The sequence below is a fragment of the Miscanthus floridulus genome, chromosome 6 (assembly GCF_019320115.1).
Source record: "Miscanthus floridulus cultivar M001 chromosome 6, ASM1932011v1, whole genome shotgun sequence".
In the NCBI taxonomy this organism is placed as follows: domain Eukaryota; kingdom Viridiplantae; phylum Streptophyta; class Magnoliopsida; order Poales; family Poaceae; genus Miscanthus; species Miscanthus floridulus.
Window position 1 is genome coordinate 130,473,001 of NC_089585.1, and position 9,829 is coordinate 130,482,829.

At 42.9% G+C, this 9,829-nt stretch overlaps 2 protein-coding genes across 3 annotated transcripts; one reads left to right on the forward strand and one right to left on the reverse strand.

Moving 5' to 3' along the window:
• Positions 1-415: 415 nt before the first annotated feature.
• Positions 416-1,048, reverse strand: LOC136461242 (uncharacterized). Its single transcript, XM_066460617.1, has one exon. It carries the CDS (start codon positions 1,046-1,048, stop codon positions 416-418), a length of 633 nt encoding a protein of 210 aa, XP_066316714.1.
• A 1,144-nt stretch (positions 1,049-2,192) lies between these two features.
• On the forward strand, positions 2,193-9,492 carry LOC136456979 (protein SEMI-ROLLED LEAF 2-like). Of its 2 annotated transcripts, none has more exons than XM_066456999.1 (20): positions 2,193-2,526; positions 2,653-3,351; positions 3,457-3,531; positions 3,829-3,944; positions 4,029-4,143; positions 4,224-4,352; positions 4,730-4,777; positions 5,217-5,338; positions 5,422-5,621; positions 5,753-6,045; positions 6,131-6,280; positions 6,365-6,745; positions 6,839-6,988; positions 7,484-7,559; positions 7,786-7,913; positions 8,030-8,230; positions 8,322-8,459; positions 8,572-8,700; positions 8,787-8,978; positions 9,101-9,492. In XM_066456999.1, the coding sequence occupies exons 2-20, from the start codon at positions 3,217-3,219 to the stop codon at positions 9,236-9,238; spliced, it is 2,916 nt and encodes a 971-aa protein (XP_066313096.1). In that variant the 5' UTR covers positions 2,193-2,526; positions 2,653-3,216; the 3' UTR covers positions 9,239-9,492. The 2 variants fall into 2 exon arrangements, with proteins under 2 accessions (XP_066313096.1, XP_066313098.1); XM_066457001.1 differs by having other exon boundaries at positions 2,194-2,526; positions 5,425-5,621.
• Positions 9,493-9,829: the final 337 nt, after the last annotated feature.

The following is a 9,829-nucleotide window of genomic DNA, read 5'->3' on the forward strand; positions in this document are numbered from 1 at the left end:
GATTGCAAGTGAGTAGGAGCTTCCGTGTTTGCCAAACACATAACCTGACATCGCAAACCGTCTCCGCCGAAGAAATCGTCGGAAGAAGGCGATGACAGCAGGCACAAACCCGGATCAGGGATAGCACCATCGCACAAAGGCTTTGAAGGGAGCCGCAGTAGCCACCCGTCCCAAAAGACGGGATTGAACAAACCATGAAGATGCATCGGCCGGTGATACACCCCATGCAGGGACGAATCTAGTATAAATCGTCGTCGGAGTCGGACTATACTTAGAGCCATAATTGTAGTTGACAATAATCTAACACCATACATAAAAGGAATAATATACTATAAATAATAAGCATTCATACAGGGATAAATGTGACAATAACATAATCCGACAAAAAAAAACTATTTACAAAAGTGGTTACCTCTTATAGTTTCACCCTGCGAGTACGATCATCCATATTCTGAAAACGAACTATGATATCATCATTTGGAATTGCATCAAGAAATTCTTGCTCAACGAAGCAAATGACACAATCATTCATAAATCTATCGCCGATTTGGTTTCGCAGGTCCGTCTTCACAATTTTCACTACTGAGAAACACCTTTCCACCGACGCCGTCGCAATAGGAAGAACTAGCACAAGTTTGAGGAGCCGATATACCAAAGGAAAAGAAAGATTTTTGTTGGTATCCACCATCAGTTTACCGAGCTCAAAAATAGTGGCCACTTGGACAAATCTAGCATCTGCAGCTCGCACATTGTCGATGTAAATATTAAGCTCAATAATAAGATCATCTAGGTCCCTTGGATCAAAATCATCAGGATATGCCTTAGCCAATTCCATCAAACTCTCAATTTTGAATGCATCAAAATAATTCTTTGGACTAAAAGCAGCAATGTTGGTAAGCAATTCAGAATTTACCTCGTTGAAACGGTCATTAAATTCTGCAAGCTGTAAATCAATAACTGGGCTCAAGCAATCATATTTGTAGTGTTGATAGTTGGTGCGGTTGGTCTTCTTCCTTGGTTTGTGCCTATCAATGTACTCTTGCTCCATATCTAACTTTGGGATGCCATGTTCTTCACAAAAAGATAGCACAAATCTTAGTACGGAATCCCAACCATCATCTCTAATTTGCTAAAATTTCTGTTTTGTTAACTGCACCTCTAACATAGCCTCTAAGATGTCTTTATCCTTCCTTTGTAAGGACAGTGACAAACAATTTGCATGTCCCAATATAAGTAACATTAACCGCAAGTGGAATATAAAGTCAAAATCCTTGAGATAGTCCATGAGACCACGGCGTCTCTTGGCATCAGTGGGGCCTTCTTTTTCAACATATTGGAGCACTTCAATAACATCAAGGAACAAACTGTTTATCTTTTGAAGAGTTCTATAATGAGAGGACCAACGAGCGTCACCGGCTCTTTGAAGTGATTGTTCTTGATTTAATCCCGTTCCAGTACTAAGTTGTCCACTGCCTATTGCTTTAGCAACTCTCTCTTGTTTACTTCGTATCCTTCCTTTTGCAAGAGGCTCCAGCAACATTAATCAATAAAGATACCATATCAAAAAAAAAATCACTAATATCATCCTTCTTTTTAGCCACTGCAACAATGACTCCACGTAGATTCGCCCTGACAGAGAGGGCAATCACGCCACGACGAGGACCGGAGGACAGACTCGGTCGCCACTCGCCACGGGCACGACCACCGGAAAAGGTCAGGACAGGCACAGGTGGTCTGGCCCAGCTCACAACTGGAATGCGAGACATCTCTATTCCTTTCCCTTCCTGTCTTCCGGGTGCTGCTCGCCTGCTCCTTCCGGGCTTCGGGCTCGGATCGCGCGCGACACAGCCTTGGAGCCCGCGATCCGGAGAATGGGACAGCACGGGCGAGCAGAGCAGTGGAATGCCCACTCTGCCCTCCGCCGCTCCGCTTGTCGCTGCACGAGGAAGCCTGAACCGCCGAGGGCATAGAGGCGTTTTCACCCACCAACCTGCAGGCTGCAGGCCGGCCGAGGCAGCGCCGAGACCGAGCTGGCAGCCAGCCTCGAGCCTTGTGCGTCCGACGAGGCCCATCTGTCAGCACCTCATAAAAGAGGCAACAGAACGTGCCTTTTTTCTTTCCCAAAAAGCCCCCCCGGAAATATTCTTCCCTCCCATCCCACACGCGCAGCGGGAAAAATCGCCCACGCGTTGCGTCACATCGCGCCGCACGCCGGCTACGAGTATCCAGCAGCGCAGCGCTCCAGCAGCCTCCATCCAGGCTTCCCAGCAGCCGGGCCCGGTGAATTACAGCGACTGCGGTGAGGCGACCGTTGCGGTGCCGTGCATTAAACCACCCTGCCGCCCCCTGTCCCCCTCGCCCCCGCCCCCGCCCCCGCTCCACGCCGCGGCAGCGACCGCCGGCGGCACCCGCACCCGCACCCGCACGGCACGGTGTCCGGACGGTGAGCTGGGTTGAGTCGAGCACTTGAGCTGAGCCGGCCGCGCGCGGAGGCGATCGCGTCGCCTCCGGCCTCCAGGAGTCCAGGTGGGTGGATCCGTCCCCGTCCTCGCTTCGGCTTTCTCGCCCGAGTTGCTGCTAGTTGCCGCGTCTTATCCTCGTTTGCCGGCGTGACCTGCGTCTCGGCGTTAACAAAGCTGTGATCTTTCGCAGGAGCTTGATCTGATCGGCGGGCCTCCTGCGCGACGCTGTATCTCCGCTTCTCTCTTTTTTTTTAATAATTTTCCGCAAATCCCCTCTCGCCGGATTTGACTGAAGGAATTGGTTGTCTTCGTCTCGCGTTGAAGTAGATTCGGTCAAAAGCCAGACCGAATTTTTCTGCCTGCCTGAGCTCCGTTCGGTGTAAGGGGAATTTTTCTGGTTTGGTTTGGATCCGAAAGGCTGTGCATTGGCTACGATAACTGGTGGAAAGCGGTTGGGTTGGTCATTAAATCGACGCTGCTAAAGTTTCTGCTCCCTGAGCTTAGTTGGACCGGAGAGTTTTGTTCAGTGTATACCCATCCTAAAACAGGGCGAGTTCGGCCGTGAATTGTTGACTTGTGCTGTTTGATCCCAATTGTATCAAAAAATTCGTTTTTTGGGCTACAAGAGAGTAACAACAAGGAGGCTCGGTCAGCTCGTTCTTTTTGTTGTCCACCTGTTTTGCGAGCGCTTGAGGAAGAAGACAACTTGCTCAGCTCGTTCTTTCGTTGTTGATCGAATCAAAAGACTAGGGAAATGGGGGTAATGTCACGGCGGGTTCTGCCCGCCTGCAGCAGCCTTTGCTACTTCTGCCCCTCTCTGCGGGCGCGCTCCCGGCAGCCTGTCAAGCGGTACAAGAAGATCATAGCAGACATCTACCAGCTGCCACCGGTATGTCAAATTCTGCAGTGCGTTTTGCATTTCAGTCATTTTCTCAATCCTAGTTGTATTCTGCGAGGGAATTGGATGACGATTGAAGTTTTGATGATGTTTTAGGATGGAGAGCCAAATGATAGAAGGATTGGGAAGCTCTGTGATTATGTCTCGAGAAATCCAACACGCATACCAAAGGTAACACACTCAACATCCTCCTCTTTTTTCGTAGAATGGAAACACTCAATCATTGCAGATGTTCCCAGTAGTTAGGGCTGAGCTCAAGGCAGTGAAAAATCGAATGCAACAGTGCAAGCACAACGGAGAAAAACCCGAAATGTCTTGAGTTGAACTGAATAATCACCACAATGGAAAAGCTGATGCATTTGCTCTGTACTTAATGCTAAATTGCTAACATGTCAAGAAATGAAAGGATGAGCTTGGTGAAACCATGATCTATGGTCTGACACTCACACTTGCGTCTTGTTTGTGCAGATCACAGAGTATCTTGAGCAGAGATTCTATAAAGATCTGAGGCACGAGAATTTTACGTTGGCCAAAGTCGTGCCATGCATCTATAGGAAACTTCTTTGTTCATGCAAGGATCTCAGGTAAGCGTTAAAGTTCTGTTCTGCTAATGATGCATTCATAACCATCCCTTGCTCCTGTGCTTATCATAATTATTCCTAACTCAGGCCATTGCTAGCCACAAGCTCATTAAGCACCATTCGCACTCTTCTTGATATGAAAGCACATGATGATCTACAGGTTCTGGGTTGTCTTATGCTTGTTGACTTCCTCAATGGCCAGGTTCTTTACATAACTTGCAACAATTTACTTTTACTGGTAGATGTTCCCATATATTTAATTTATTTTGACATGTTTTGTAGGTTGACAGCACACATATGTTTAATTTGGAAGGTCTCATACCCAAACTTTGCAAAATTGGTCAACAATTAAAGGGAGATGATGAAGGGCTCCGTCTTCGATCTGCAGCTCTTCAGGCTCTTGCTTCTATGGTAAGACTTTTTTTTTTCAAAATTGTTCCTATGAATGGTATAAGGTCTTCATTGCAGATATATTGCCTCGACTACATTGTTATAATTTGAAGGTTTTTAGGTCCAATATGTATATTACATTTAGTCTCTAAGATTTAGTTTTCCTTGTTGCTTTGCAGGGTCCTTTTTTCTAGCAAAACATATCATCAAAGTAATATAGCATAATCAAGTAGGATAAAAGGAAAACATTGCTTTTGTTTTGTTCCGTTGACAGCCTGTCGTCCTATATTTACTCGTGTCAATATTCTTCTTCATGTCTAAATTACCCAGTATGCCTTGTGCCTAATATTCTTTTTGCCTTATGTGCACCATCTAACCGTGCCATCTCTTGTAATCAGGTCCAATACATGGGTGACCACTCACACATTTCAATGGAACTTGATAAAGTAAGTCTTTGTTACTTTTATATTGTAACTAGGTGCATAATTAATTTATTCATGGTTATCTCTTCTGTACTTAAACGAACTTGATGAAGTAAGTTTTTATTGCTTTTTATATTGCTACAAGATAGCTGGATAACTTCTAGCAGATGTTCTTGAATTTTCTTATCTGCATTTTGTAAATGAAATATGAATGAGCGCATTTACTCTGTACTAGAATTCTTTTTTTTTTTTAAAAAAACGCAGGAGAGCTGCGTTTCATTGTATTAGAGAGACTACTGGAATTCTGAAAATTGTAGATCTAGACTAGTTAATATAGAAAGGAGTACAGAACTAATATTAATTAATGGGTGCTGAAAAACAATACTTTATCAACTATAAATTCAAGCAGCATTGCTGAAACTAGGAGCACTTTGCCCAAATTCTGAATTATTCTTGAACACAGGTTGTCTCAGTGATCATAAACTGTTATGAGGCTAATCAAACACTCTCAATAAAAGAGGTAGTCAGATTTCAAGATGATGATGATTTGGTCATTAATAGTGCCAAAGTGGCATCTGATACAATGTGAGTCCTCCTGCCAGTGTAATGACCCCATTTCTAGAGCCTTGTGCATCTTTCTTCACTGCTATAATGGCTTAATGTGTCAGCAGGTCTGCATCTGAAAATCCAGCACACTGGGCAAGGGTTTGCTTGCGAAATATGGCTAATATTGCAAAGGAGGCGACAACTGTCCGGCGTATTCTTGATCCTGTTTTCCGCCTTTTTGACAGCCACGACTATTGGTCTCCTGAAAGTGGGATTGCCCTTTCTGTTCTGCAAGAAATGCAGAAACTGATGGACAAATCAGGTGCAGCAATTTTCACCCATGTAATTTCTTTTTCTCCTTTCCCCCATTTCATTACGCCTTTCAATTGCCAGCGTTCAACAGCAAACAAATTGAATACTCTATTAACATCCTTTTCCCCCTTATATTGCCAGGGCAACATGGTCATTTGTTGTTATCTTTCACTATAAAGCACATAGATCATAAAAGTGTTGCCAAGAATTCTGTCAAGCAAATAAATATTGTAAAAGTTGCTTCACATCTTGCAAGGCATGCAAAGTTGAAGGCATCAGTGACAATAGCAAGTGCAATCAGTGACTTAATAAAGCACTTGCGCAAATGTATGCATTTTGCTATTGAAGCATCTAATGCACATGCTGATGATGACAAGTGGCACAGTGCACTTTATGTGGCCTTGGAGGAGTGCCTAGTGCAGTTGACAGAAAAGGTTATCATATTACTTTGGTTCATTATTACTAACTAAACCTTTCTCTAGTTGTTGAGATCTTTACGTTGTTCAAATCACTTCATAGGTTGGGGATGTTGGTCCTATTCTTGACATGGTTGGGGTAATGCTTGAGAATCTCTCTCATACTGCTACAATCGCAAGAACAACAATTTCATCTGTTTATCGCACATCACAAATAGCAGCGTCTGTCTACAAGTCATCATACCATCAGAAGGCAAGTGCCTGGCATGCCAACTACTGAATGAGAAGTCATTTCTGCTTTAAAAATATTAATGGATATTCCTTGTGCATTTCTCAGGCATTTCCTGAAGCTTTATTTCACCAGCTTCTCTTAGCAATGTTGCACCCAGACAATAAGACGAGGATTGGTTCACATCGTGTTCTATCCACCATTGTAGCACCTTCATTGCTGTGTCCATGGTCGGGCATGAGCTTTCCTATCCCAATGAAGGGTGATGATTCGCAGAACTTGCATTTGTTGGTTCTCTCAGCTTTCTCTTCCGAGGCCATAATCAATGAATCACGGACCAAAAACAAGATCCAAGCATCATCCTTGCAGGAAAACAACAAATCAGAAGCTATAGTTGATGCTGAGAATGGATACGCACAGACAGAACCAGATAAAAGGAAGTATCCAGGGAGCTCATGTCTGAATGAGCATTATGCATTTAATGATGAAGTATGAAATCCAGCCGCCATATGTACTTCTCTTGCTTTGTGGGTTTTTAAGTGCCCAACTGATTTTTCATCTTATTTTCTTCCATCCATGCAGAACCTAAAACTCATGAAGTTGAACAACCACCAGATTGTTCTCCTCCTTTCATCTATTTGGAGTCAAGCTTCTCTGAATGATAACTCGCCTGCAAATTTTGAAGCAATGGGCCTTGCCTACAGCATTGCTTTATTATGTTCAAAATCAAAAGTAAGTCAAGGTTCAACCGTTCAAGATACATTATTATTGCTATCCCATAGCCAAGGCAAACCACAAACCTATTATTGCTATCCCATAGCCAAGGCAAACCACAAACCTATCAAATAGCACATGTCTGGGATTTTTTAGCTTAGATGCTACTTTGTTCTAAGTTTTTCGTCCTAAGTTTTTTTTTCAAAGAAACCACTTCGTTCTTAGTTTCTTGTAATGATGTCAAGCATATGTAACTAAGATCTTTGAGCTTGGATGCTACTGTTTTGTTCTGAAGGAAGGTCCTTAAATAATTACAGAGCAGAGAAAGAGAAAGATTCTCGCTGTTTGTGTTAAGCTGTCCTTTGTTCCATTAGGAATTTATTTATTGCATAGACACTTTTGCATATGTTATTATGTGGAGAGCATGAAGTTATATAGATTTCCAGTCTAATTGGGTCCTGTGATATCATCATGTTCTTTAGACCTGTGTAACTGCTGAAATTTTTGTTGCAGAGCTCCAGTCATGTGGCACTAGTTCGTTGTTTCCAGTTGGCGTTCTCTCTCAGGAGAAAGTCTCTTAGCCATGAAAGTATGTTCCTTCACTTTTTGTTTTGTTCCCTTTTCCACTTTTACACCAGTAAACGATGTCTTAATACAATGATACTCCTGTGTATTTGAGAAAAAAAACATAAGTAAATGATGATTCAAGAACTTATAACCTGCTGTTCTCTTATTTTACTTACCATATCAAATATCATATCTATTGCAGTTAAGTTTACTGCTGATTTCACTTACCCTTCTCACTGTAAATAAAGGTGATTTGCAGCCATCTCGTAGAAGGTGTCTGTATACGATGGCATCAGCGATGCTCATCTTTTCAGCAAATATTGCTGATCTTCACCAGATAATTCCTCTTGTGAAAGCCGCAGCACCAGAGAAAATGGTTTGTTGATTCCCATGTTTCTTTGCTAACCGTTGTAGCATTGTGTGCAACTGTCTGTGAACGCAGTTTGTCTAGTAATGTTCGAGTTTGCACTTACTCTTTTGTTGATTTTGCAGGTTGATCCTCATCTTTGCTTGATGGATGACTGCCAACTTGTTAATACCTCTGCAGAGTCATCTAACAGTGAGATGGTTTATGGTTCTGAGGAAGATGAAAGTGCTGCGCTGGCCTTTCTTTCAGCCATAAACAAGCATGACACGGAACTAATAGAAACCGTGATGTGCCACTTTAAGGAGAAGTTTGAAAATTTACCAGAGGTGTGGGTTTAGCTTTTGTTAGTATTTTTATTTATTTGTCTCGAATCAATAATGTAATAGATAACTGATTGTCTTTACCTGTGACCTTCAGAAGTTTAATGGGATAGAAGAACAACTTCTTCAAGAGTTTTCCCTGGATGATTCATTTCCTCTTGGTGCCCCACTATTCATGGAGACGCCACACTCTTGTTTAGTGTATGCAGAAAAGGATGAACAATGTTTTGATGAGGTAGCTACTGATCCTTCACAAATAGTTGATCCTGTGGTACAATGTTAGTATTGACTATTGCAGTACTGCTGTTGTAACCTGTTCTTTTTGTCTGCTCATCTCCTGTCCACAGGATACTGTTCCTTCTGAGCTAGACGACGACGACATCATCTTTGAGCATAGTGGATCTCAATCTGACAGGAAAACATCAGGTTCCATGGCCTCGTCAGATGTTCTAACTGTCAATCAACTAATAGAATCTGTATGTACCTTATCTACTGACCTCCACGCCTATGTCTGTTAGCTTCAGACCATGTGCCTTTTTATGTGGTGCTGTTTGCCATGCAGGTTCATGAGACTGCAAGGCAAGTTGCTAATGTTCCAGTTTCCGCCAACCCTGTACCATATGACCAAATGAAGAGTCAGTGTGAAGCCCTGGTCATGGAAAAGCAACAGAAGATGTCTGTTCTCTTGAGCTTCAAGCATTCAAGGACTGACTCGCATGGTTCAACCGGAGTGGATGGGCTTGAAACGAATGAGGTATGTATGCCTTGTTTGAGAAATCTACCAATGATGTTTCAATCAGATTCCATATCTTTTCCTTCTTGAGGAAAATATTATTCAGATCTTAGCTAACTCTCCTCACTTGTCACGCATTGCAGTCTTCTTTGCGATCTGAGCCAGAGTTGAGGAAGGGTCGCATGCGCCGTTGCGATTCAGCATCCAGCGAATCTGACTGTTCGTTCAGGCTGCCACCTGCTAGCCCATACGACAAGTTCCTGAAAGCGGCTGGACGGTAGCTTGGTGCAATTGCGGCAGCTTGGCGAAGTCTGCACACATGAGAGTTCATTACAAGTCATTCCTCGGCACCCTCTCATTCTCGGAGTCTAATTCTTTCAAGTGTATATATTTACATTCCTCGACAAGGTGTATAAAGTTCTGTTACTGTTGGAGGCTTTAGAATAAACCGAAATGTGTAGGTAATCGCGCCTGCTCATATTCACACAAGTATTTGTTCATTTATTGGTCGTGAAAGGAATATTTTTTACCAAAATCTTGCCGTTTCTCTGTTAAAGAATGAATTGGTAATGGCATTTTTTTTATTGAACGAACTGACGGTGACACTATCTGTTTCTATTGATATAGTAGAAATTACAAGCAAATAGCCCTAAGAGATTATTACAAGAAAAACGATAGAGCAACAGGGATCCCAAAGGATCACCACAATAGAAAACAACAAACTAGCAACAAAAAGAGAACAGCTAAAGCAACTAAAGGCAGCAGACGGTTGGGGATTGCGACCTCAACACGTGACGCACAACCACACTTCACCACAAGTCTTTGCCATATCTTACATTCTTCACACTTCACCACAAGTCTTTGCCATATCT

What these genes read in the sequence shown, in the direction of transcription:
- LOC136461242 (XM_066460617.1), bottom strand. Translation starts at nt 1,048, where the DNA reads ATGGAGCAAGAGTACATTGATAGGCACAAACCAAGGAAGAAGACCAAC.
- LOC136456979 (XM_066456999.1), top strand. Translation starts at nt 3,217, where the DNA reads ATGGGGGTAATGTCACGGCGGGTTCTGCCCGCCTGCAGCAGCCTTTGC. An exon ending in AAAGTGGCATCTGATACAAT is followed by an intron (nt 5,339 to 5,421) that starts GTGAGTCCTCCT and finishes TTAATGTGTCAG; the next exon opens with CAGGTCTGCATCTGAAAATC. An exon ending in TAGTGCAGTTGACAGAAAAG is followed by an intron (nt 6,046 to 6,130) that starts GTTATCATATTA and finishes ATCACTTCATAG; the next exon opens with GTTGGGGATGTTGGTCCTAT.